Source organism: Bombus terrestris, chromosome 3 (assembly GCF_910591885.1).
Source record: "Bombus terrestris chromosome 3, iyBomTerr1.2, whole genome shotgun sequence".
NCBI classification, from domain to species: domain Eukaryota; kingdom Metazoa; phylum Arthropoda; class Insecta; order Hymenoptera; family Apidae; genus Bombus; species Bombus terrestris.
Genome location: NC_063271.1, coordinates 17836488 through 17864112, shown reverse-complemented (window position 1 = coordinate 17864112; position 27625 = coordinate 17836488). Strand labels below are relative to the sequence as shown.

The window sequence follows — 27625 nt, the reverse complement described above, 5'->3', positions numbered from 1 at the left end:
TCACTGCTCTATTGACAAAGAAATTGTTTCCGTGTAAAGAAGTATAGCTGTAAAACAAATTACATAATCTATTACGTCGTGGAATCTCGGATTGGTCAAAATAAAGGATTCAGACCATGTACTGCGATCGTTTGGCTTTCTTTTCTCACGGGGAAAGTAAAAGTGACTATTTCGTGCCAAGGTGAGAGATCGACGGTGAAACTTATCGTGGATGTCCTTCGCAATTCGCGTTCGTGTGTTCCACATACTATATTCGTTCGTCAACTTGAAGACCTTTCCTACCAACGGATTTCCAGCGAGCCTTGTTTATATATTGTGGAATTCTGTCGGGGATTCCTTTCTTTCACGTCCTTGATCACTCCCTTGAGTACATGCTAATTAATGTGGATTCTCTTTCTATTGCAGTTGTAACGCATCAAAATAACAACATGTCTGTAACCACATCCGTGCAACCAGCTACTGAGAGTCTTTCTCGCCACGGGTGAGTTGCTTTATGACTTTTTGTGCATCGTATTTTATGATAAACAGAATTGTGCAAAGTGTAGCAGAGACAAATATGTTTATATGCAGTTCATTTATTTAGACAGAACAATTGCCGACAAGTTTAAAAAAAATAGGGAATACAAGGTTTTTGTATTTGTTCGTTTGGTTCCAAATCTTTTCTAATTTAAGTTATGCATCGCGATATCATATCCCATGGAAGCGGAAACCGATACATTTTTAAAACGACTACGTCTTTGTGGCTTCGTTTATTCGATCGATCCATTTTTTACCATTGCCAATTTTTTGGTGAGTCAGCCAAACAAAGCAACCAATAATGCTTCTGATTTCCACCGAATGATACGTGCCTATACAATACATATGCAGTTTAAATATATTCACATAATTCTTCCCTTATAAATATTTTTAACATCGATCTGTTGTTTTTAAATGAAACTACATACCTTTATCAATGTTAATTTATTAGGTATATATATCACGGTGCACTCGAAAATATTTGTGAAATATAAATTTGAATAATAATCTATTTATTCAAGGTTGAATATAAAGACAGAACATAATTGAGGCATATGAATATGTTTTTGCTTATTAAACGCTTTTTGTTTTATCATAGTGATTTGAAAATAAAAGAAAGAATTTATTCTTAACAAGTACCTCAGATATAATTATAGGGAATGCATAAGTTTATCAAGGCGAAAGCTCCTATGTCATAATATGATCGCTGTAGGAGGTATAGGATATTTACTATATCATAATGTAATTCACTAATAAAAAAAAAAGTGAAATTTGTACAACTTCGAACAAGAAACATTTGTTGTGTCATAATTTGATGACAAATTCGAAAAATGTCATTCGTGCTATACAAAACCGACAAGGATGACGATACGATATACAACTTCGTTTTACGTTTTTCACATGTACCTTCATAACTTTTTATAAATATGAATTTAATACAAATTTGAATATTCTACTAAATATCACATGCAAAATTTATTTATATTCTTAATATCTCAAAAAAAGTAGCCAACATGTATTTAAACCGAACATGCTGTATTTACACATACATTACTGCGTTAAAAACAGCAGAATCTGTAAGAGAGGTTTATAGAATTATTATTGTTAGCGGTATGTTATCTCTCTCTCTCTCTCTATCTCTTTATCTCTCTCTCTCTCTCTCTCTCTCTCTCGTTTTTGCATAATGCAATGACGTGCCCACGATATCTGTACCTGTTACGCTACTGTACTAGGAAACCACGAAGGACAACTTTAGCAAAGGAAATTGTCGGATCACTCGTAATAGACGCTAGATTTCAACCTATACTATTGTTCTGCTGCGTTTTATTTTGAGGCTAGTAAAGTATTGCATAGTTTCGTACAAATCATTGTTGCAGTTTATTGTTTGTATGTCTAGAAGTAAAATATATTTTCTAACATTTAGCTTTCGTGCATGCCTTACAACAAGCTGCGGTAAACATAAAGAGTCATGTGTGCTATGCATTGTTTTGTTATTTTTGAACGATTTGAACAATCTTATGTCTGACTCTATAAAGATCTAATTCTTTTGTTCTCTATAACGGACTTTGCAAATTTAGTTATTTATCTTTCTGTTATATTGATCTTCTACCGTCGTGTCAATTTAATATCAAGGGATAGATTAGGTTCAGAAAATGAGAGACGTGGGAGGATTATATGCAACGATAGTTTGTAGAAGAAAGTAAGGTACCAAATCGAAAACTTTGTTACCAATTATATCTGGAAGTCTCGACTGTGTTATCTGGACAAGAAGAAGATCAAAGTCAGTTCCCTATTGAAAAATATTTTATCGTGGAATTCCTATGAATGTTGATACAGATTATTTATATTAAGCAAGGAAAAATACTAGCAACTTATAAATATACCAAAAAATTAATGAATATTAAAAGTGTTTCAAAGTAGAATTTAAATGTTTAGGAAAAATTGATCGAACAGCGTGTCGATAAAATGGATGGTATTTTCTCTTCTCTTCTTTCTCTTTTATATTTTCCATTTTTCTAAATTTTTTAATTTATTTTCATGTCCAAATTGCTGATTCAAATGCATGCTGTAGGAATTTCGAAAGACCGTTATTGACGGATTATTCGAGTATACGGAGTATACAGGGAGAGAAACCTCGACCGACATTCGGATCCGGATCTGATTTGCTTGTGAGACACGACTACTTTTTCAAGCAGCAATTAAATTATTTGGGTCGTTTGTAAATTCTTTATGTTTTGAATCTCGCGTTGAAAATATGAATATTTTGGTGGAATTTCGATGGTAGATTAAATAATGCCAAACGAAATGTAGTTGGTAAACTGTTTTCCGAAGACGATGATGAATTTTCACGAAAAGAAATGATATCTGCGCGTAAATTTTCCAACTCAAGAATTCTCTAACCAAGCACTCGGTTGCAACATCCTTATAAATTCAATTTAAAATTTCTTAAGGTTACCACTAACTATTTTAACTCATGACATTAAACGCTTTAACTTAACTTCGTGCATTGTTTTGTTCAGAAGTTCATAAGACTTGTATCCACATGGTATATACCATGAAGTATTTTACAGTGCGTTACTTAGTTTTGTCGCCATTAATTAATACTTGGCGCCAGCCGGAAATTCTCGAAATTGCTGCGCAAGAGAGAGAGAGAGAGAGAGAGAGAAAGGCAGACGTTTGATCCTTCAGCCTACACAGCCACGTTGATTCCCGTGTAATGAGTGAGCTGCATATGGAAGTTCGTTTCATATTTTTGTACACTGTTCGAAGGGCAGTCGATAATACGAAATGATTTTGTTTGTGTTGGCCTATCTGAATGCAATAGCCTCGAAAGAAGTGAACAGTACGGAGTTTACAGCGTAAGTCAATAGATTAATCTGATGTCTTAGATCGTCGCGCCAGTGTAAGGAAGATAAGAAAAAAGAAACTTACGGGAAACCCCCGTCAATACATTAACGTATATTCAAGTTAATGAACATATTTCATGATTGGAATGGAATCAAATGATTACATTTCCATAATTGCTTTGTGTGTAAATTAAAAAAAATTTGTTAGCCTAAGTATGTTTGAAATGTATACGTGATAAATTAAAATCTAATTTCGGTGGGAAAAATCTGAATCAGAACATTATAGCACAAAAATTGTTATTGCTAAACATAAATTAAGAAAGTAATAATTTCTAAATTATAGAACGTTTGTATCTCGTACATTTTTATCTTATATTCTTATCAATTCATCTTATTGATTATACTGGTTTATATTTACACGATTAATGCCGTAAAATGACTACATATCTATTGTTTTAAGATTCGTATAAGTTGATAAAAAGATAAATGGTTCACACATTTTATAAAGGACATAAGAAAAAAATAATATTTGATCTTAACATACATTTCATTGTTTATATTTTAGTGCATTTAAAAACGTGTGAATATTTTTAGCATAAATTTTAGGTATACCAAAAACAATAATTTAAGTTTTTATTGCATAGTTACTCTTTTTATTAAATAATAACAGATATTTACACCATTTTCAAAATCAATTAAATTCATTTATTCTTGATCAACTATAATTTCATGTAAGTGACTTATACGTCACTTGACGCCAGAAACATGACCTATATTCAAACGAGTTATCCCAATATTGCAACAAATCTTTGCATAAAATGCAAACAACTGTTTTCTAGTTTTATCCAGTTCTCATCTTATTTTCTTTTCCTGGATTCCTTGAAAAATTCTGAAGTGTTAGAGCCCATATGAGTTCGTAGTAGAAAAGAAAAACAGTAGAGCTCGATTTACCGATTCTGAGATTTGCACGTCATTCTTTCTCATATGCGCATAAACTTACACGAACGCTTATTACGCGCTCGTCCACGTTACTATCACGTGAAAGGAACGTTTTTCTTCCTGATTTCCATGCTGCATATGTTAACATATATATATATGCATCCATACTTAGTGGATTATCCTTCTTCCTACTTCTTTTTTGTTCCACCAATTTTCTATTTTCTCGAATGTTCAGAATTATCACATGATCATGATTTAGGTAGACGAACACTCAAAACACGATAAGCAGGATGGAAGATTTCAGCTGATACTCTTGTTCAATTGTCTACTGATCGATATATGGATCAATTTTCGTTATCTATTAATTCTTTCTTTTTCTTTTATTAAATTGGATGATTAACTGTTTGAGTCCCAGGGGTCTTTGAAAAAACAGGATCGAAAAAATATTATTATATATGCGTACTATTTGAAGTTTTGTTCAATAAAAATTATTGAGAAGAAGTCGTCCGTAACGTTCAAATGTACTGGGTCTTTTTGATACAAAATCTAAACAGCGCGATCGCGCTGCTTGCGACTCAAACGGTAAAGGACACTGTCCACAGAATCCTGTGAATAAGTTTGTATTTTAATTGACAAAATGTTAAGTGTAAAATCTTGCGAAGAAAGATTGAATTAGCTTTTATTTGGTATCCTAGTTTATAATTAATTGCTATATTCATTGTAAGTAGTGGTCATATATTTCAATTGACAGCCAGAAAGGCAAACACTTATCTTTCGAATGAGGCTTATGTAAAGTATGCCGATTATCGATTGACGTGAGTAGTGAACATCCTAACGAATATCTTCAAGGACAGCCTTTCAGTTTAGTTGAATCATATTTGACAGTCTATTTTAGTTTAAAAAATCTAATTTACCTATGGTCGTTTGATAAATTGTGCCATGTTATAAATTCCGCATATTTTTCAATAGGAAGAATATAGTATTGAAAATGCTTTTAACAGAAAACATTTCCCTCTGCATATACTGTCTTTATTTTTCCTATTTAATAGAGCAAAAGTGGATTAAAATTCACAATTCGTGTTTATATACAGTAATCTTTAACAAAATGATTTAAATCTTTCTTTGAAATTCTTTCCTTCGTTACGTAAAGCCGTTTATTCATACCAGGATAAAAGAGTGATTATATAATTGTGATTATCTAACTTATTTCGTGCGGATTGTTTAAAAGTGTAATTAAAATATAAAAATGGTGGCGATGTGAAAGGAAATTAAATATTTGAAAAAAGCAATAAAAATCCGATCATTTTGATAGCTATATTTATAATAAATATAATAGCTATAGTTTAGATTAAATGAAGTATATAAACATTAATAAGGAAACTGATGCATTCTATATTAAAAATCCGCATTTATTTTGTTTCTTCAGAAGCAATATCTCTTTATCCTGCCATAGTTCATGCGGGAGCGTCGACGATGGCCTCCAAGGATCTCATCCTCAGTATCAAGATACGATCCTTACTATTGAGGAACTTCGTGCTCAACTAAACTCCTGCTTCACGTGAGTTTCCATTCCGTTCTAAATTATAAATTTGTTGTGCAGAGTTGCATATGAAAACTAATTCTGCTACAATTATAATTAATAAATAAGAAATGAGAAATTTTCGTTAAAAAAAATTATTTTCTTGCTCTTCTTCGTTCTTATTATTTTTTTCCTTATTTGCACGTTATAACAGAGTAATTAAAAAAAGTCATCAAACTCCATTAGGACAGATTGATGTAGAGATAATTTAGAAGTTTTTTCTATGAACTTTGAAAATGAACAGTCTAGAATTGGGAATATGAAATACAAATTAACTCGAAACTTTTTCATATCTACATTTGATGATAAATTTTCATTTACAATTTAAGAAGATTTCATTATAAAATTTAATAGATTAAATTATTCAGAAATAGATTTTAATAGTGAATACTTCTCCATGATCAAAACTTGAAACATAAGGATGTTCTAAATTTTTAAAGAATAGGTATTCCCAAAATACATTAAAATACAAAAATTTAAAGATATAAAGGGCAAACTGCTTTGTATCCAACTTAGATATATTAAAGTTTTAGAAGTCAAAATTTAATCCATAATTCATTAAAAGATACGCTAAAATTATAGGTTGCATCAAGCGCACATGTCGACAATAGCAAGAAAATGATGTATGAAATTTGATAATTACTTATCTGTTACGTCAAAAGTAATATATACAGTCGTACTACACGTCTCCATGTTAAACGAGAGAAATTGATAAATGTTGTAGTTAGCTCAAAAGTAGAAGCTATCAGAAATAATGCACTTGACTGGGTCCTTCTTCGTATAATTTTTAATATAAGCTAGGAATTACACACTCTCGTTAGGCTATTGACTTCTGTAATCGTCTTAAAATCATTCTGTATGCGCTATTTCTGTCATTTCGCTTGACGATCAAGTATTGAGAGTGATTAAGACCGCGCTTTATATGTACATTAACATATGCTTGTATGTATTAGCGCGAACAGCAAGGATCCTGAGAACGGTTTGTAATTGGCTAAGCAAAGTTGAACTCTTGTCTTGACGTCGAGTCGATAATAATAGGTCGGTAATAGAATCCGACATGATCCGGAGTCGCGATGATTAAATATGTTTTAGACGTTGGTCGCGTATTAGACGCATCAAATGCCATGGAGAAATCCGATTTAAACTCCGTAATTCTTGAAATCCATTGTTCCAATAGAATCTGATTATTACGTCACTGGTACTTTGGTGTGAATGATTCAAAATGGTTGATTTGGTTGAAAATGTTACTGCGACCTTGTAAAATTCTAGAAATTTTTCAATTTTATTGTCGTTTTTTAAAACTTTATTATTTTTAAAGATGTACCTGTCTTAAAAATTAAATATTCCTTAAAAAATATATATAATCTTTTTAAATGTCACGTATATTCAAAGCCTTGTACATTTACTTTAAACGCATAATAAATATTAGGTTGTCCCAAAAGTTTCTTTCGTTTTATAAGGAAATAATAGATACACAACATTTTTTGTTTTATATTATTTTATTGAATTCTGTATGATCCATTTTGTTGCAATAGAACAAAAAATGTTGTGCATCTATTATTTCCTTATAAAACGAAAGAAACTTCTGGGCTATTTAATATCTAGTTTATATAAATTTAGAAATATATATGTAACTTACATATTGCTACACGTACGTACTCAAGAGCTCGCGCGATGCAGTGCACTGAGATTGAACTTAAGACATTTTCGTAACCTATTGGATTTACAATTACTTCCACCTTATGATTTTATAATTATAGAAATAAGATATCAAGAGACTATATTATCCAGTCGAGTTACTTTTTTCGATTAACGTAACATACATTTGATAACAAAATAATAATTTTTAGTATTTTGATTAACAGAAAGAGGACAGGCAGATTATTTCTATCTTATGATATTATATTTTTCCACGTTATAGATACGAAAGAAATTGATCCTTCTCTCGTAAGTCTAAAACATCATAAACTCTTTCATTAAAGACGTTTTTTATTTATAGATGTGGGGTTTCGTGGAGCGAAGAACATGTCTCTCTGGACTGCAGCGAATGCGGTGGCTATTCCCTTCAGCGGCCGTGCCCACTTTGTGACGGACGTTGTCGCACCTCGTGGAAACGCGACCTTACTATGGTATATATCTATTTCTTCTCTTAACTATAATATACCCTGTAAATGCCGTAAAATTAGGACTCATTAGCGTAGAAATAAGAAATGCAAATCTGCTTCCCTTAAAAAGATAAATAAACTTTTATTTTTAATCCGAGCACAATGAACTTAATAATGTTAGGCGTGTCTCGACAAAGAATTAAAATAGAAAAAAGCACAATATAGAATATTATAGAATAATAAAATCAATTTTTATGTTTTAATCAGATGTTCGATATTAGCTGTAAGACGACTAGTTGTACTCTTATCGATTTTGCGCATGACATCTATAATAGCCTCGTGTTACCATGAAGGTCATATTAACGACTGCCTTGTTCGTGATAAGTTCTAAAAGTTGGTTACGCGAAGCAGCCGATAAATGCTAAGCTTAAACAATAAAGCTTTTTTAGCTCCTTTTTTAATCAATAAATGAAGATCAAGAAATTGCATATAAGAATATAACGAAGAATGAACATGATGTAAATAGCTACATAAATAAAGAATATACAAAATTTTATAATGAATATAAAATTTTAAGTACAAAAAATGAGTTTCTAAAGAAATAGATATTTTAAAAATAGAAGAACTATGATATTTTTTATCAGGAAGTATACAAGTTCTATAAATTATATTGTAACTTTCTATGAACAATTAGAACTAATGAAATTGCAATTGATATCGGTATATTAAAAATAGCGTAACTGTCTGTTGTAAAAAGAATTATATATGTATATATAGTTATAATTTATAACATATGGCTATAATTTATTATAATATGTAGCTATATTTTCAAAAATACCATGCATGCAACGACGTAGCACATTTGTCTTTTTGAAACTAAGTAAAATGTTCATCTATTATAGATCATTATAGTATAATAAAATGAATGAATCAAGAATATAGAAAAATAAATTTTTTTATTTTACAGTCGCACGCCAGTGGTAAAGCAAGATGGATTGGTGAATGTGGATTAAGTTGCGGTCCTTCCATCGAGGAGCCATTGGTGCCTGCGTTGGAAAAACTGCGAGCTACGTCGTGAACGATGTTCAGCAACAAATGCATAGAGAGACGTCGTCGTGTACCGTCAACCATGCACAAGACTTAATCCATCACCATCCATATAGCGTCACCCCACCACCATTGTGCGAGTCGGAAATGTGTGAATGTGGATTTTGGATGTATAAATGATACATTATGTTCCTGAGGAGCGAGAACGGAACGGACAACATCGAACAATGAATCCCGTTCTTCTTCCATGGCTTCATGTTTGATGATGCATTACCATGAACGGTCGATTAGCGAAGAATTTTCTGAGAGCTTAAGCAAAGGTCACCATCTTCATCGTCATCGGGAATTCAAGAGACATTTGGGTTTAAAAAGGCGAAGAACTACTGCGTGGAATTTTCGCTACTGACGATTGCTTCTTGATAGATCAAGAAATATGATACAATACCACGTTCGATCTCTTTGTATTACTAGAAGTTTTGAATCGCGTTTCATTGGGAATATATATTAGCCGCTGAAACTTTAATTGAATTAATAGTTAAAATGATTTCGCCTCTCAGAAACAATTGACCGACAAACTGATACAGCCTGTGTGCTTTTGGAAGAATTAATCAGGGCTGTAATCACATTTCGTTGATAGTGGTCGGTTAGCGGATATCCTCGTTAATTGATAAATATTGGTGCAACATTGTTTGAATTCAGTACATAAGTTTTTATATATCTTTCACTACAATGAAACGCTGCTATATTTTGACAAAAGTAGCGAGAAAATACTTATCCAAAATGATAGTAGAGCGTGAATAAGTAGTTCCAAAATGCGCGCGCATGCGTGTATATCACGATTTTACGGATCTACAATAAGTATTTTCACGCTTATTTTGTGACGAAAAACTACAATTTAGACTTTTCTTTATTAGCTACTGTAAAATTGGTCTCGAAAACACACAACTTTCGAGGTTTAAGTACCATTTTACGGGATTATAAAGCAAAATGAATTTCTGTTATTAGATCAATTTGTAAAAAGATAGTATCTTGGATCAGTGTAGTTTAAAAGATATGAAACGAGAAGATTAATATCTGAAAGAATGGCATATGTATTTATTATTAGATTTACGGAATCAAAATTAGGAGTTAAATTTTAATTGAAAGCTGGATAAACTATATCTTTTTCAAAAATAACATACATTATATTCAAATAATTGCTTGATAATTATGAGGAACTTGCAATATAACGCGCAAGAAGAGTTTATCTAAAATTTGAAGACGTATTAACTTCAGACAAAATTAAATAACCTAATCCATAACCTCACATCAATCTAACATCATAGACCTATACTATTAAATTATAAATGGAAGCTTTCTATTGTATACGATGGAAATACGTACAGAGTGGTAAAAGATTGATTTCATAGAGATATAGGAACTTCTGTATATTATACTAAATATAATACGTCTTCATTTGCGATTGCACTCTTAAATGTTTGTGCTAAGTGCCAAGAAACACAAAAATTAACCTAAGAAGCAGAACTCTGAAAAATCAATCAGTATAGAAAGCTAGTAAACGCGAATTAAATTTCTTTTTATGAGTTAAAAATATACCACGTTTCCAATGGAAAAATTTTCAACTTTAAATAACCGTATGTACGACAATTTTATTGTAAAATACGATTTTAGATTTGTGAAGTTAAAAGTAGCTAAATAATACGTCACTCTCTACTATTTTCCACGTAATAATATGTTTCTACTCCGTTTTAGCTAAATAATGTATATGTAGCTTATATGAAAAAACGATCAAAAAGAAGCATTTATGTTGGTGCCAATAATTTTATTGAATTTATACCATTTCATTCATTTCTTAAACCGTTCACCGAAATGTTTTTAATATTAGTTTTCGTGAAATGATTGTATAATTTATGCACGATTCATTTCTGAACATATCTGTATATTTCTTGACAGTGTAATATTTCGTATGTGAGAACATGTTCATCAAGTCCATGCTCATTTATATTAAACTATAACTCATGAACATTTTCTGAAGTATTAGCCTAGCTGCAAGCTTTAGTTTAATGCTTTAGAAAAAACGTTTGGTAGCAATTTTTATTTAATCAATAAAATTCTTATTTATGACCAAAACATTAAAATTATTATTATGGGTTTAATAAACGATATTCGTCAAAAAAAGTTGGTGTTATTTATAAACACAAAATAACAATAAATAACACATATATACAACAAAATAATCATACATATGAAAAGTAAAATTTTATACACGCAAGGCACGCATAATTTACGCAGCAGAATAATTTTTTATAAAAATAATATAGTAAATAAAAAGGAGTATATGAAGGTTTCTCTTTTATTGACAATTTTATGTACATTTTTATTATGCTGTGTAGCATATCCACTCATGTTGGATTATATCAAAGTACATTATTCTGTTTATGCACTTTCTTATTTCAAGATTACTTATTTGTATATTTCATGAAATATATAGTACGATAAAAATAATACACTGCTGTAATAGCCAATGTAGAAATAGATTGATCATCAAAGAAGATACAAACCATACTATATATTGAATGCTGAAATAAGTACTGAAATAAGCACTCCAAACTAAAAACATGGACAAAATTATGCTATATCAGAAAAGAATGAATTTTACTATCAAATATCAAATACTGGGGAGTTTTGATCACAAACACATTAAGTCTAGTTGTTGCTCTTTAATTAAGACTGTTTCTATATTGACCTGTGAACTTTAAGTATATAGCCGCATTGAAAGTGGCATACTTTTGCTGTACAATTTTTAGAGAATATTAACTCATAAATTATCGTACAAAATATCTCCATTATATAGTTCTTAATATTATTGGGTACAATTTGCAAAACTGTTCGGTAGAAAAAGACATTCCGACTGAGAATTACACAAAGAGACAAATACTGAAAAGACTACATAAAGGTAAGGGCAACGTTGCTCTTTAAAAAATCTGTGCGTGAAATTATTTGCTGCCTAAATCACGCTAAAATATTTTACTATTTAGTTTACATAAACGCAGCACTGATTTGCTAAGAGATCGGTCAAACTCTTCTTTGAAATAATAAAGAGAATCTCAGCACCATTATCCTACAAGGACAACTAATCTTGCTTGCAACGCGTGCAAGTATTGACAAGAATTACACTTTGGTGTACGACATGGTTCACGTGCAGTAATAAATAAAGTTGCTGCATTGTAGTGATAGGATATTGGTAACTTCTTCTTGTCGATCGTTCCGTCCTGTACAAAAATTAAACAATTGTACGGACAATTTTACAATACATGACCATGAACAAATTTCATTAAAAGACTAGGACAGGCTAAAATTATATATTTACTTCGAACAGAATTCTAGTAGGAACGAATTGCAGGTGGAACCGTCGCACATTCTTGTTTATCTAGAGTACTATCTATAACTGGTCTGAACTCAATAGATACCTGAAAAATTTAGTTTAATTTAATAAGCTATTTAAAAAGAAAGTGAATATAATTTGAATATAATTTGATATTTACTTCGCCTGTTCGGGGGTTGATTTTTGTAAGTGTGTGTTTTCGCCAATGTTGATCCAGTGATTTGGGCTTCTGGTTTCCTATCGGTTTACTATAATCGTATTCATCGATTCTATCTTTAAAATCTTCACGTGCATGAGCCCCGCGACTTTCTTTCCTATTTTCCGCAGCTACTATTGTTTGCATAGCATTGATCATTAAGTTTTGTAATTCAAGAGACTCTACAAGATCAGAATTCCAGATCATAGATTTGTCCGACACCTTCAGATCGCTCAACTTGTTGTATAAAGCAGACATCTTCTGACAGCCTAGTAGAATTAAAAAATATTTTAGTTTTAAATCGCTATTTATAATATTTCTACAACAATTCTAAATTAAATTAAATTAATTTTCAATTGAATTTCTACCTTCTTGTAATGTTTCAGCTGTTCTGAATACGGCTGCATGGGTTTGCATAGTTTTCTGCATGCTTAATCTCAATTCTGCCGTAGAAATACTGCCATTTGCATTTCTAACCCAATCCAAATTTGCTACACTTTCTTCTCCAGCATTCTAAAACATATATTAATTACAATAATCGGATTTTGCATTATACTAATCGATAATCATTGCAGAAACATGTCACTAACAGGTTTCAGAGGACCAATAATTTCTCCTGGCTTATTTTCCGCTGCGATTGTTTTAGCACAAGCACGACCAAACACAACTAAATCTAATAATGAATTTGCACCAAGACGATTGGCACCATGAACAGATGCGCAAGCTGATTCTCCACAGGCATATAGTCCAGGCACAACTGTATCCTGGTCATTTTTTCTTGTTAGAACCTGACCTTTGTAGTTTGTAGGTATTCCTCCTATATAATTAAATTTTTAATAATATGAAATTGTTATCTAATAGGCTTACATTACTTTTAACATTTAATAATGTATCTTTCTTTTAGGATCGAAATTTAAAAACAAAACTGGGGACATACCCATATTATAATGTACCGTAGGTATAACAGGAATAGGTTCTCTTGTTACATCAACTCCAGCAAATATCATTGCTGTTTCTGAAATACCAGGTAGCCTGGCTGCTAACTGTTCAGGAGGTAAATGATGGAGTTGCAAATAGATATGATCTTTCTCTGGACCAACACCTCTAAATAAAATTAAGTCATAATCATAATATTGATAAATAAACCATCGTTAATCTCATATAACTCTTTTATAAGCTATCAAAAAACTATGCAGTTAGTGTATCTAAATTTTTAGTGATGAAATAAAATAAATCAATATAAATAAATATAAATTTTATGTTTATAATAAACTTTGACTAAAGTCTAGTTTTTATCTGTTTTTATCATAAGAATTTTTAAGATTGCACGATTACTTAGTAGAGAAATTACCCAAATGTTTAATATAAACAGTAATAAATCGTATAATGATATTCAGTGCAGATAGTAAAAGAATTTTCCATTTATTTTGCCTCAAAGAAATCATGTATTTCCACTTTTGTATGATTTCAGAATAATCTATATATGTATGTATATATTTATACGACTTACCTGCCTTCCCGGATTTCTATAGTCATAGACCTAGATACAACGTCCCTAGAGGCTAAATCTTTCGCGACTGGTGCATAACGTTCCATAAACCTTTCACCTTCACTATTAACGAGATAGCCTCCTTCACCGCGACTGCCTTCTGTGATGAGGCAACCAGCTCCATATATTCCTAAAATCAGAAATAATGTTATAAATATATCATAAACGAATGTAGGAATTAAATCAATGTTTACACATTATTTTGTACCAGTAGGATGGAATTGCACAAATTCCAAGTCCTGATTTGGCAAATTAGCTCTAGATATCATTGCAGTGCCATCACCAGTGCATGTATGAGCAGATGTACAAGAAAAATATGCACGCCCATAGCCTCCAGTTGCTAGTACCGTGTTTTTAGCATGAAAACGATGGAGTGTACCATCCTCCAAACAAAGAGCAATCACACCTCTGCACTCTCCATCCTCCATTAGTAAATCCAGAGCAAAGTATTCGACAAAATAGTTGCACTCATAGCTTAATGATTGACCGTATAATGTATGAAGTAGAGAATGACCTGTTCTGTCTGCTACACAGCAACATCTGTGAGCTTGACCACCTTTCCCAAATTTCAGGGATTGTCCACCAAAAGCACGTTGATATATTTTACCTAAAATAAGAATAATTATTTCAGAAAAAATTGGATTTTCATACTACATATACATAATAAGGTCACCTTTTTGTGATTAATATTTCTGATTATTCTATAAATTTATAGAATATTTCATCTATAAATTTATCTTTTATCATTATAAATATCACTCTGAAGTTGAAACTATACAACAAATAAGCATATTCACATTACTAGTAAGAGTACAACAATACCTAGGTATTAGCTGGAAATGACATAATGAGGTCATAAATTGAGACATTTAAGGGGAGATAAGGAGCTCGAATTGTGGGTGACCCTTGTTCAGGGCTGTATAATAACAACTCAGAATTATTTCTTCCTTTCAAGTAGGTATGTTGGCGGTAGAGAATTCTCTGGCAACACTGGCCACAGAATGCATACAGCCCTGAGTGCGGCTAGATCAATCGATATCACCGTTTAATGTTTTACGTTTTAATTTACGACCTCACTATATCGCTTCTAACTATGATACATGGCAACCGTAAAATGTGATTTGTTATTTTTAAACGTCAATTATAAATTCTTATCAATATTGTTTTTGATAGTTATAAATTTTGGTAGTAACAATACCTACGTCTTTAGAATAACAGGTTCGTGAGTGAAAAATGCTTAGGTATTATTATAAACATTGAAAAATTACGAATTATATGGATTTCAACTATGGATAAATCTATAAACCAGAAGCAAAATTATGGATCTGCTGAAAAGAATAGCAAAGACGAAGAGTATAAAACAGATAATCAGATTGAAAAAATAAAAGAATCTGAATCAAATTATAGACTGAAGTCAAATAAGTAATTTGTACACTTTTAGATATTTTTATGACTGATTTGTTATAAATTGATTAATTGATTATCATTATATAAACAATTACTGTTTATATTTAATATTTGTATAGTTCAAATCAAAGAACCCATTCTCGTTCTCGTTCACCATGTAAGAATTCCAAACAATGGATAAGTTCAAATGCTTTCATAAATTTTGTTCAGGACTTCAGACAAGTAATTAAGTATATAAAAAATCTATTCTTGCTTATCAATAAAAAAAATTACATTTACAGAATCTTACTGGTGTCAGAAGTACAAAAATATTCCAGATAGCTGGTGAAAGATGGAAAAAAATGCCTTTTGAAGAAAAACAACCATATATAAAGGCAGCTATGAATATTAAAAATGAAAAGCAAAATCAACGAAAGATTGAAAACATAAATAACGTCGTTAATACAAATACAGAACAACCAAAGAATGAAGATACACAAAAACAAGAAAAAACTGGCAAGAGAGAAAGAAAGAAAAGGGTTAATACTTCATTTGCTTAAATTAATTAAAACCTTTTATCTCTTACACAGTATGTATTATAGTATAGGTCTTTAATTATAGGAAGCAAAAAAATCTATTAAGAATAAAAGTAATACTGAATCAGATGATGAATCAATCTCTTCTGGTACAACAGCCACAAATACAAGTGAAGATATGTCGGATATGAGTTCATAAATACAATACAATCAGTTATATAAATGTGATGGTATTTATAACCAATTGATATTTTGATAACTTTTCTCATTGTGTAACTTATTATTAATAAGAGTCAAACTTTTCATATATAGTAAAATTTTTCATTTGTATTAAAATATATTTATGATCCATGCAAAATTTAAAATGATACATTTACTTTTTATATAAAACACACAACGTTGCCTATATTTTATAAACAATATTACCATCTGAAGTTCGACTGAAAGGCATGCCACAATTCTCCAATTCAATGACTGCCTTTGGTGCTTCACGTGTCATATAATGAATAGCATCCTGATCACCCAACCAGTCAGATCCCTTAACTGTGTCATACATGTGCCACTGCCAGTTATCTTCCTCCATATTACCTAATGCAGCATTGATACCTCCTTGAGCAGCAACAGTATGTGACCTTGTAGGAAATAGTTTAGTAATGACCGCTGTTTTGAATCCTTCAGCGACTAAGCCATAAGCTGCACGCAATCCTGCTCCACCAGCACCCACAACAACAGCATCATAAGTATGATCTATTAATGGATAATGCTTAGAAACATTGTCTGAGATTTTTGCAGCTTTGCCATCTGGTGTATAATGAAGTTTGCGATTTGTAATAACTGGTAATCCAAATTTGTTCTGAAATAACATGAAAGCATGATAAAAAAATTGGTTAGGACAAATAGATATCACATGTGATAATTATACAAAATCATGACTGAATCTTATACGTATAGTGTCTGCACATAGCAAGTGTGCGTATGCATAGACTTATACATATATATAGCATAATCACATTGCATTAATATTCTATTTATAAAACACGAAACAGTTTTAGAAACTGAATTGAAAAAAGTAAGGTGACACTGTTTAAATCATTACAAAACGCAATTCGCTTTAATAAATGATTTGGCCGTACTTTAATACGTAACATGTCACTCGTGATATACTGATTTTTAGTGACATTGCAACATGAACGATATCTGACCGAAGATTTAATCTCGAGTAATATTTTTCGTAATAAAACTACATTTTGACAAATTTTTTTAGAGATACATAAAAATAAACCTAATTTACAATAATCTTTAAAAATTTGTTGTGATAACAATAGTTTGCTAGTATTGTGATAGAAATATAATAATAATATGTAAAATTATGTAATTAATTAAGACGCATGATTGTCCTGTATCATAAACAAGGTTAATTGCGTTTCGTGCAATTTTATCGAAATGTACTGAAATATTATTAATGGGCTATCATTTATTGAATGTATCATATAAATGATTAAAAAGTTGTTATATACCGAAAAGTAATTATCCTTATCGAATTGAAAATGTTTTCATAATGAGGCTATAGAATAGAGCTATGTATTACCCGATGAACATCATTTACCATATGGAGGCTAAGAGAAATGATATGATATACTAGGTATACTGCACTTAAATTTCAATTTTATACACTTTCAATCATACTAAAGTCATGTTGAAAAAAATGGCTAGTGGTTATAAAATTGAATATTTAATACGAAACAAATTAATAGAATGAAAACCAAATAATTATCTAAAATAGATCTATTATGCTATTATTTGTGATTAATATAGTATGATGAATATAAAAAAAGAAATTCGAAGATAATAAAGTTAATGAATTAACATATGAAATGATATTTAAAGAGTGTAATTTCGCGCTAATGTCAGTTTCCCGTGCCGGTAGTTTATCCGCAATTATAATTAAACTTCTAAAGTAAGATACGGCAATTGTTTTCATTGTCACGTATTTAAGGTCGGTATCAAAGTGAAGAATAGACAAAAAAATATTTGTTTAGTGAAGATAACGGAAATTAGAATCATTGTTATCAACTTTGCAGTGAAAATCATGATTATTGTATAGGCCGGCTATTGTGGGGTGGCGCGTACGAAATGAAAGAAGTGCGGTAAGAAAAGACGTTAGAATCGTCTGCTAAACGTCCTCCTGTCTAGCTTGAATTTATTTAAATCACTATTATTTTAATCAGCATGTTTCCAGTATTTATTTATTCATTCACGACTTTTAGACAGTTTCAAAAGACTAATGTTTATAACGAAAAATATTTTGCGAGAGAATCGATACAGGTATTCGTTAAGACATGTTAGTAAACTTACGTAATTGATCAACGCCAAGTATTATATAGCAGGTACATCATTGTTAGATTAAAAATTATATAACTTAACGAAAATCGGCTTACCAACGTCGTTGTGGGAGGGTTTCTCGCCAGTAAAGACGAAAGCTTCAAAAGACTACTCATCTCGGTATAATGTCACTTGTTCAGGTGAAAATGTTATTATTAACAATGACACGCGCACCTCTTTATTGAATGCGCGATTTGGCTTCACCGTGCAAATGCTAATATTTGTTAACTTCACTCCCGCACTTCTCGCACGGCGACGTGAAGTGTACAAGTCGGTTGAGTACCGACTACTGGCGGAAGCTTCCTGACGAATATCAGTGCTGCCAATCCTATCGTCACGAGATAACCTCATTTGTAAGGTACGCGTTCATTTTTTGCTTCAATCTCATTGTTTTTCATTCATACACTTTATCTGTTTTTAGCATTTTTAACGTATAATTGTTTTAATATTAATTCTTTGTCCCTCGAAATTTCAAAGTTAACGTCACAAATAATAGTTAACCGTAGGCGGGAAAATTAAACGATACCGCGAAAGAAATCAAGCGGTTCTCATTTCGTTTTACATACGATGGGGTGTTAACGGTATTTTGAATTATGTAGCAATACGAGTGCGTGGGTTCTAAAGGGAAAGTAACTCGATATAATCTGTGTAATGTACATCATTTACCTGTGCTCTAAGGAATGAATATTAAACTAAAAAGTCTAAATAATTCAAACTCTATCGATAAATCACTACAAGTAGGCATCGATATAAATTAAAAATGCTAGTGAAAGTTACAGAACTTTGACAATAGAGAGGTAAATCTATTCATATTTGTATATAGTCATTGTTTTTTGAATTTAAATTTAGCCATTCATTACTTGGTGAAATATCGATCATACCAAATTGGTTTCAAAATATGCACATGTATTACGATGTTTCAGAAAAGTTCAGAATCTATAATTGTTTGTGTTTCGAATTCCACAGCCATTGATTTCGTAAAAATTCTCACGCTTTATGAGGTTGTTAACACAGCTGCTAACGGTGCCTATGCCTAACCGAGCTTTATTTCCTGTAGTACAGGGAGAAAGAAAAAAAAATGAGAAAGATTTGTCGTACTCCGGGGTTAGCGGTACGGCGCATGTTTCGTTTCCCTATTGGTTGATTCTTTGTAGGCTCGTCTCTATATACATAGGTAAATCTTATATCGTATGGTGGGGTGTCACATGGTGTCACACATACAGGCACCTTAGTCAGATGTTACCAATACAATAGCTGATCAAGTGTTGGTAGGTGTAGGAATGTAGGGGTATGGTTTACGAAACAAATTAGCTTGCACTGACTCATATATAGCTAGTGTAAGTATTCATTGTTCATGTTTAAATGTATATGAGTTCTACAGATATGATCTATTCGTTAAATTTTTAAAGTTTTCAATAGAAAACGTTATTATATAAATATGTTAAACATATAAAATGTTGTGTGTACGTGTAATAAAAAATGAATACTTTCTTTTATATTATTTTATTTTATTATTACATCTTATATTCGATACAATCAAACAATAAAATCATTTGATGTTTTCGACTAAATTTTTGCATGCAGATAAGCTTTGTCCTTCGTTGTTTCTGATCAGTTATATTCTGGTTTTTCTAATTGTTCCGAACATTTTATCTTATATTTATTTATGGAAAAATAAGAATTTTAAACAACATACACTTTAGATTCATTGAACATTGTTTTCTAAATTCAGAGTCATTTGTATCGAACACAGCTTTTTATTTTGTAAATAGTTAAGAAATAAAACTTAATACTAATAATTACTTCCAGAACAATTCTGAAAAATATAATTTAAGGATATGTACTTTGAATATTAAATCCTGAATGAAAAATGAAATAGATCGATGTAAATAGCTATCTTTTACTCTGTTATTTACTTATCAAATAATCATCATCCGATTTCACGAATATCGATGTGAAATAATTTCTCTATGCCGAAAATATTCGAGGGCAACGGTAGCTAATTTTTAATCGTGTTACAATGTCCGATAGTGGTCGTAAACAGTGCGAAAAATGGCTTTCACTCTGGCAGGAGGACGAGATTCCTCGTCATTAAGTGATACGTTTCGTTAATTGACTCTGCAAAATAAGGTGACAGACAGGTCCGTGCTTCCGGTTGGAATTAATTACAGCAATCGATTCGACACAGTGAACGGAAATTGTATAAAATATTATACAAAAGCCACATTCAAACAACAAAATCTGCAGGTTCGTTGTTTTAATGATTTCAAGATAGAAACATGGCTCATGTCAATAAAAAGAATGTTGATAATATTAGTAATATTGTTAGCCATATTAATTTAGAAAAAAAGAAAAAAATCCGGCGAAAAAGGAGAAAGGGAAGAATCGTAATGGGATTTAATGATCGTATTAATATACTCGAATCGATGGAGGAACATGTCGGGCTTCTGTTTCGTCCAATGTCGTGTCGATAACAGGACGATAAGAAATGCTGATCTGTAAAGGTGTAAATATTTCTGATATTTCAACTGATAAAAAGCATACACAATTCTCCTATTATGCAATCTCGCAAGTTTAAATATAATTGGCGATAAAGTTTCAAAATTCGGTTCAAATGCGGCTACACTTTTATATTTGATTTTAAATTTAGAAATAAAATTTCGAACATTTATTATTTAATTTTATTTAATCATGATCGAAAAATCATTTAATAAAAATCATTGCGCCTCCGCTATAATATAATAATAAGAATATAATATTAATAATAAATCAATAATATGAAGTAAAAATGTTGATTATAAAAAGCTAAAGTTATCAATAAACAAAATAATTCTGTCGGAAAAAGTATACCATCGAAGAGCTTACACGCATTGATGTGCCGTGAAATAAGTGATAAGGTTAAATAGGAAATTCCGATAACTTACCGATCCATCTGGTCGGGACCATGTAAGTGTGTGTTTGCGCCAATGCTCAGCATATGATCGTTTCTTCTGACCTTCAAGCGGTTTCGAGTAATCGTATTCATCGATTCGTTCCTGCAAATATAATTTTCGTTCGATTTCGTCGTGAATATTAGCCAGCTGTAAATCGAATTAGATATTAGATTAAACAAAGATATAAATACTTTGAAATCATCCCGAGCATGAGACCCTCGAGACTCTTTCCTGTTTTCGGCAGCGTAAACGATGTGCATACAAACTAACATCATGTTCTGTAATTCTATGGCTTCTACCAGCTCTGTGTTCCAGATTAAAGATTGGTCTTGAACCTAAAACAATTCGAACATGTTATAAGTTTCAATTCTTTCTAATTCTTGACACGTATTAATTATCAGAAAATTTCTTTTATTCCTGATATATATTAATTTATGTCCAGTAAATTTTGTTCTTTAATCTATTCCAAAAATAAAGTTCAATTTATAATCTTGAGGATCAAAAATTGATCCCATTTATCGTTGAAAACACTCAGCCATTAACAATTAACCATTGCTACGTTCGTAATGCATAATGCCTTATCTATCGTTATTTTATATTTTCGGTATAATGTCTTAAAAAATTATTTACGAGACTGTGTTTACATAACTCTATGTAGCAGATCGGCGAGTCTGCCTCGCACTATTTGTATATAGCTTAATATTTTTTTCTTTCTTCTGTTCATGTCGACATCGTCTGATGAGAAAAACTTGAGACAGTATATCGTATGACAGATAAAACAGATTAAATGTCGAGAAGCTGAAGACCTTATAACTCAATGTTACATAAATGCAACATTTCGATCAATTCACCTACACATATATCCGGCAAGTCGCAGGTAAAGAGTCGCGTCATCTCACGACATCCCCGTTGTAATACATCGCAGGTTCTGAACACCGAGCAATACTTGTGCATAGTTTGCTGCATCTCTTCTCGCAGCTCGGCGATAGGAATACAACCTTTTGCATAACGAGTCGCGTCGAAGCGGCAAATAGACTCCTCGCCAACAATCTGTACATATACGTAAGTATGTAATTGAGTATAGTTATAAGAGAAAAAATAACAATAGGATGTTAATAATAGCCAGTATTTTGTTTCATTATTTGATTCGAAGCTTCAACTGCGTTTGAGTTTTATTATTGAAAGATGAGTGAGAGATTATGAATAAAAATTGGTTAAACCTATCAGCATAAATAATTTTAATATAAACGTATATCGTTCGTATTTCAAACTTTTCAGTGACAACATTGAACTTTAATTTTTAATTCAGATAGAGAATTATTATGTACGTAAAGACGTCACATACACGTAAATGAGAATAGCTGTGTATAATTAACAGAGGAAAAATCACAATAGGATATTAATAATAGACAGCATCTTACGTTCAATTGTTCAACTTGAATCCTCGATTCGAGTTTCACTATCCAGAGTTGAATGTATTTATTGCAGGATGATGAATGAGAGGTTATGAATGAAAGTTAATTGAATTAAAATATCCTAATGTGTTCTTTGTGTATTTAATATACAACTTGAAAGGCACAGTCGAATAATTTGAGATATTTCTGATCAGAGTAAATAATTTTGCTTATTTAATAGAATGAAATAAAAATATATACAAAATTAAAAAAATAAAAAAAAAATATTGTAAAATTAAATGAAAGAAATTCTATATGAGCCAAATATTTTGATATTTTAAATGTTATTGCTATTTCACACACACACACACACAAATTTGACAATTTATTGTAAATCCTTCTTAATATTTTGCCGTTAAAACATAATATACTTCTAATAATATACTTCTAATAATATACTTCTAATATAATATACTAGTAATATACTTCTAAAATAATTCTAATTGGACATTGAATTTCATTGCTTCGGTGAGACTACAAAATAAAATAAGATTACAAAAAAGAGCAGGTTTAATTTATTTTTTACCTTTAAAAGTAATAAATTATAATTGGGGTATTATAATCTTTAGTACTTTATGTTTAAAAATTAATAATAATTATTATTATACATAAACCAACCATCTGTGAAATATTTATGTTATTAGTGTTTCACTTTTGTCTGAGATAACAGATCTTAAAATCGAAGCATTTACGTGTTTAACTAAGTTTATCGATGAGTATTTCATATACAGAGTAGATGTATTATAATACAGATAGCCATAGAATATTGTACAATGTAAGTATCTTACGGATGGTAAGTCCTCGTGACGTTCTCCAGGCCTGGTCATGCAGTCGATCTGATCGGAGATTGCCTTGCCAAAAACGACTAACTCCAGAAGGCTATTGGCGCCTAACCGATTAGCCCCATGGACAGACACGCACGCGGTTTCACCTGCTGCCCAGAGTCCTTCGATCACGCTATCTTCCTCGTTTTCTCGTGTCAGAACCTTGGGCAGAGTTACCAACCAGTGATTCATGCTTCGTGCGTAGTTAGTTTAGCGAAGGGCGTTCTAACTACTCACCTGTGCTCGCCAGTTCGTGGGTATGCCGCCCATATTGTAGTGCACTGTGGGAATGATAGGTATCGGTTCTTTTTCTACATCCACGCCGCTGAAGACCCAGGCTAAGTGCGAAATCCCTGGTAGTCGCGTGCGTATTGTTTCTGTTGGCAAGTGATGTAGTTGCAAAAATACATGGTCTTTCTTCGGACCTACACCTCTGGAATGGAATAAATTTCATGGAAATCACAAGGATATAGTAGTTTCGTGCTAATAGAAGGAGATGATCTTTATGTGTTTAATTTTGCGAGTTAGGTTCGTTTGGATAAATTAGGAGTAACTTTCATAGGATCGTTATTAAAGTACAAATGTGGAAAGTATAAATTGTATATATTGATATAAGTTATTTATATATTTATATAATATTATATAACCTATATCAAAGATATAATTATACAAATAAATAAAATAAATAAATAAATATATGGATATAGACTTGTAAATTATGTAAATTATGTATACATATGTTTCTTAAGGTATTTAAATATATGAATATCATTGAATTTCTTACAAATCATCTTACATAATAAATATAAGAAGTGTTACAATTTCTTATCGAGAAAACTTGAGGTTATCTCAGAGATTACAAGTTTATTTCGGACTTATGATGTAATAAAACTTTTCCATCTTTTTCCATCTATGACTTGAAAATTATTTCATGTGCTAATATATCAATATTATATAAATAGATAATTTAATATGTCTACAGTAGTAAGTCTTCTTTCTCGTTCAATAGTTTTATCAAAGGTCAATATAGAAATCTCTTTTAAATTCTGATAAATGAGAGAGAAGATATAAGAAAATAGACATAACGGGATTGGATAAAAACAAATCTGTGTTCATGAAGTAACGGCGCCGGAGAGCACCGAAGAGTATGGTATGTCTCGTTATACAGTAGAACTCCATTTATCTTGACCAGCTCACCAAAAGTATATTTGTGAAGAACTAAGTTCATTTTAATATTCCAAAAGTTAAAACCTAAGATATTAAGCGATAAAATCGGGGATGTATTTCACATTTTAATTGAATTTGACAGTGCGTATTTCTATTAAATGTATCGTAATTATTGCATATTAAATTATTTTCTTTTATTCGTACAGTCTTGAGACTTTCCACTTGTGGTATGTATTACTTTAAACAGTTAAACATTTAAACATAAATGGGGTTCTCTGATTTTCCCTACTACCAATGAATTCCAAGTAATAGGAGTTCACGTCCAGATAAAAGTTTAATTTCTAAGTTTAATTATAAGTTAATGTGTAATAAGTAAAATTCAAATAAATGAAGTTTTATTGTCGAGTATGTGTTAAACATATTCATAGAATTTCTTATATGCTTCACCTTCCTTCGAATATTTCCATTGTTATTGCTCTAGATACGATATCGCGAGACGCGAGGTCTTTCGCGTTTGGCGCGTATCGTTCCATGAAGAATTCTCCTTCGGAATTGAGTAGTTTCCCGCCTTCTCCACGGCTACCTTCTGTTATCAAAATGCCGCTGCCGTATATTCCTGGCGGAAAAATCGACTGGTTAAACGGGGAAAGCTTTTGCCCTCGCGGACTCTATTTTCCTTTTTGCTACGCAAATACCGGTTGGATGAAACTGGATGAACTCCATATCTTCAAGAGGCAATCCTGCTCTGGAGGCCATCGCCATACCATCTCCGGTGCATACATGTGCCGCGGTGCAGGACAGGTAACATCTTCCTGCTCCTCCTGTAGCTAATACCTGGAAAAGGTGTCAGCTTGTTTATCGGCTCGATATTTAATGCTCATGTTTAATGACCCGTCGCGCCGTTCCCTGATTTCATGGGATAACATGGTAACATAATGCTAAAGATATCGTGTCTGAAATTTTTCAAAAGCGAAAACCACGATGAAATGTGGCATGCATCGAACTTATACATATATTTAGTAAACAATTTGCAAAGTGTTTTCTTTCTTCGTTCCTTTTACTTATTTTATCAAAAAATATAATTTCAATGCATACGATGTTATAAAATTAAAAGAACCGCTTTTAATTTTATACCATCATGCAGCAAATATTTTAACTCTACTAATGAAAGATCAATGTTTACTGTATGATGAGCCCTGAAGCGATGCAAAAGTCCGGTTTCTAGTTCCCATGCTAAAACTCCCTTGCAGCATCGTCCGAACATAAGAAGATCGAGGGCAAAGTACTCGACGTAATAATGAACGTCGTAACGGAGGCTCTGCCCATATAAAGTGTGTAGTATTGCGTGACCGGTTCTATCCGCGGCGGCACAAGTTCTGTGAGCTTGACCACCTTTTCCAAATTTTAACGATTGTCCACCAAATGCACGTTGATAGATTTTTCCATCGTCCGTACGGCTAAAGGGACAACCTAAAATACGTAAATTTTGATACTGCTAATAGTTTAAAAAGAAGACTTTGAAATTTCATATTATTGATTAATTTTAATTCATTTTATTCATTTGATTAATTTTAATTTAATAAATTGATAAATTTAATTCTCAAATATGAGAGACTTTCAAATATGATTCACTTATATTAACTTTTTTTATTTTATTCCTTATTTATCTTATTTCATCAAAGAAGCTATATTTGGTACTTAAAAAATTACCATAATTTTCGAGTTCATAAACTGCTCGAGGTGCTTCTCTTGTTAGGAAATGTATCGCATCCTGATCTCCTAGCCAGTCAGATCCTTTAACGGTATCATACATATGGTAAAGCCAATTATCCTCCTTCTCATCAATAGCAGCATTTACTCCACCTTGAGCGGCGACAGTGTGAGATCTTGTAGGAAATAATTTTGTGATCACTGCCACGCGGTAACCCTTACTCCCTGTTCAACAAAAGCACGAAAACAAGATCGTTGAGAATTGATAACTAAAGAATAATAAATTTTCTAACTTTATGTGGTAGATTAATGGCATATAATAAACATAATAAATAATAAATTCAGTAAACTAATATGTACAATGTTTAACACGTTCAAACTGGTGTGATCCACTGGTAGGCTGTAACTTGCACCTCTCTTTGGCGGCGTGGATCACCGGTGGGTCACATCATATTTTTATCATCGCGCGACATGACCCGCCGGTGATTCACGCCATTTACGTTTCCAATTTTAATTTATAAAAATGTTATTTAACGCGAACTGGAATAAAATATAAATGTTATTGGAGAAGGTGCGTACGAAAAAGTATGTTAGCTTGAACATGAATTCTCGAGTTATATGGAACGTGTTTGTAATTAAATTACCTAAGCCAAAAGCCGCTCTCAACCCTGCACCACCCGCGCCCACGATCACAACATCGTAACAGTGATCTATTAGGGGATAATCCTGCAAGCAATATTTGAAACATTAAAATGTCAATTATTCGTGGACATTCATTTTGAAAAGAACAAATAACAAATTTTATTAGAAAATCTTTACGTTACTACTTTCCGTTCCACATTTGGCTTTTTCACCTGGACTGACATTTACGTGAAAATATCTATTAGTTTTTCTGTTCAAGTATTGAGAGTGTGAACCAAACCTCTACAAAAAACCGAAACATAAAAATCAAGGCACTTTAAAAAATTAATTTTCTAATATTTGTTACTGCTTACAAAAAATCGTGGCAAACAGTTCACAGATCGTAACATTATTTCTTGAAGTTTGTGTGCAGCATGAAGTATACATGAA

General features: G+C 31.7%; 4 protein-coding genes and 1 long non-coding RNA gene across 11 annotated transcripts in view; 3 read left to right on the top strand and 2 right to left on the bottom strand.

Moving 5' to 3' along the window:
- Window positions 1-11210, top strand: part of LOC100642389 (protein pinocchio) — a 57612-nt gene extending 46402 nt beyond the window's left edge. For 4 of the 5 annotated variants that reach the window (XM_012318564.3, XM_003402297.4, XM_012318565.3 and 1 more), the window contains 4 exons: window positions 406-481; window positions 5728-5859; window positions 7880-8009; window positions 8953-11210. In XM_012318564.3, coding sequence (XP_012173954.1) covers window positions 406-481; window positions 5728-5859; window positions 7880-8009; window positions 8953-9063 — 449 coding nt within the window. In that variant the 3' untranslated portion in view covers window positions 9064-11210. The remainder of the gene's footprint in view (window positions 1-405; window positions 482-5727; window positions 5860-7879; window positions 8010-8952) is intronic. The other variant, XM_048404154.1, reaches the window with a different exon arrangement.
- A 157-nt stretch (window positions 11211-11367) lies between these two features.
- Window positions 11368-18770, bottom strand: LOC100644194 (succinate dehydrogenase [ubiquinone] flavoprotein subunit, mitochondrial). Of its 2 annotated transcripts, none has more exons than XM_003402311.4 (10): window positions 18523-18770; window positions 16511-16937; window positions 14371-14769; window positions 14124-14292; window positions 13551-13717; window positions 13204-13430; window positions 12982-13126; window positions 12578-12882; window positions 12403-12502; window positions 11368-12304 (listed from the first exon to the last, which is right to left on the bottom strand). In XM_003402311.4, exons 1-9 carry the CDS (start codon window positions 18580-18582, stop codon window positions 12416-12418), a joined length of 1986 nt encoding a protein of 661 aa, XP_003402359.1. In that variant the 5' UTR covers window positions 18583-18770; the 3' UTR covers window positions 11368-12304; window positions 12403-12415. The 2 variants fall into 2 exon arrangements, with proteins under 2 accessions (XP_003402359.1, XP_012173959.1); XM_012318569.3 differs by lacking the exon at window positions 18523-18770 and adding an exon at window positions 17602-17621.
- On the top strand, window positions 14817-16436 carry LOC100642589 (high mobility group B protein 4). The gene is made up of 4 exons (XM_012318568.3): window positions 14817-15584; window positions 15689-15791; window positions 15851-16087; window positions 16170-16436. Exons 1-4 carry the CDS (start codon window positions 15451-15453, stop codon window positions 16281-16283), a joined length of 588 nt encoding a protein of 195 aa, XP_012173958.1. The 5' UTR covers window positions 14817-15450; the 3' UTR covers window positions 16284-16436.
- LOC125384685 lies at window positions 18729-25247 on the top strand. The gene is made up of 3 exons (XR_007223357.1): window positions 18729-18824; window positions 22325-22461; window positions 23671-25247. It is a non-coding gene; the product is annotated as an uncharacterized LOC125384685 (long non-coding RNA).
- Window positions 20486-27280, bottom strand: LOC100642710 (succinate dehydrogenase [ubiquinone] flavoprotein subunit, mitochondrial). 2 transcript variants are annotated; one of them, XM_012318581.3, is made up of 11 exons: window positions 27199-27280; window positions 26555-26779; window positions 26028-26314; window positions 25540-25678; window positions 25292-25460; window positions 23915-24110; window positions 23642-23839; window positions 22255-22449; window positions 21591-21734; window positions 21391-21501; window positions 20486-20962 (listed from the first exon to the last, which is right to left on the bottom strand). In XM_012318581.3, exons 2-11 carry the CDS (start codon window positions 26655-26657, stop codon window positions 20876-20878), a joined length of 1629 nt encoding a protein of 542 aa, XP_012173971.3. In that variant the 5' UTR covers window positions 26658-26779; window positions 27199-27280; the 3' UTR covers window positions 20486-20875. The 2 variants fall into 2 exon arrangements, with proteins under 2 accessions (XP_012173971.3, XP_048260104.1); XM_048404147.1 differs by lacking the exon at window positions 20486-20962 and having other exon boundaries at window positions 22251-22449; window positions 27199-27273.
- Between the last annotated feature and the right edge of the window lie 345 nt (window positions 27281-27625).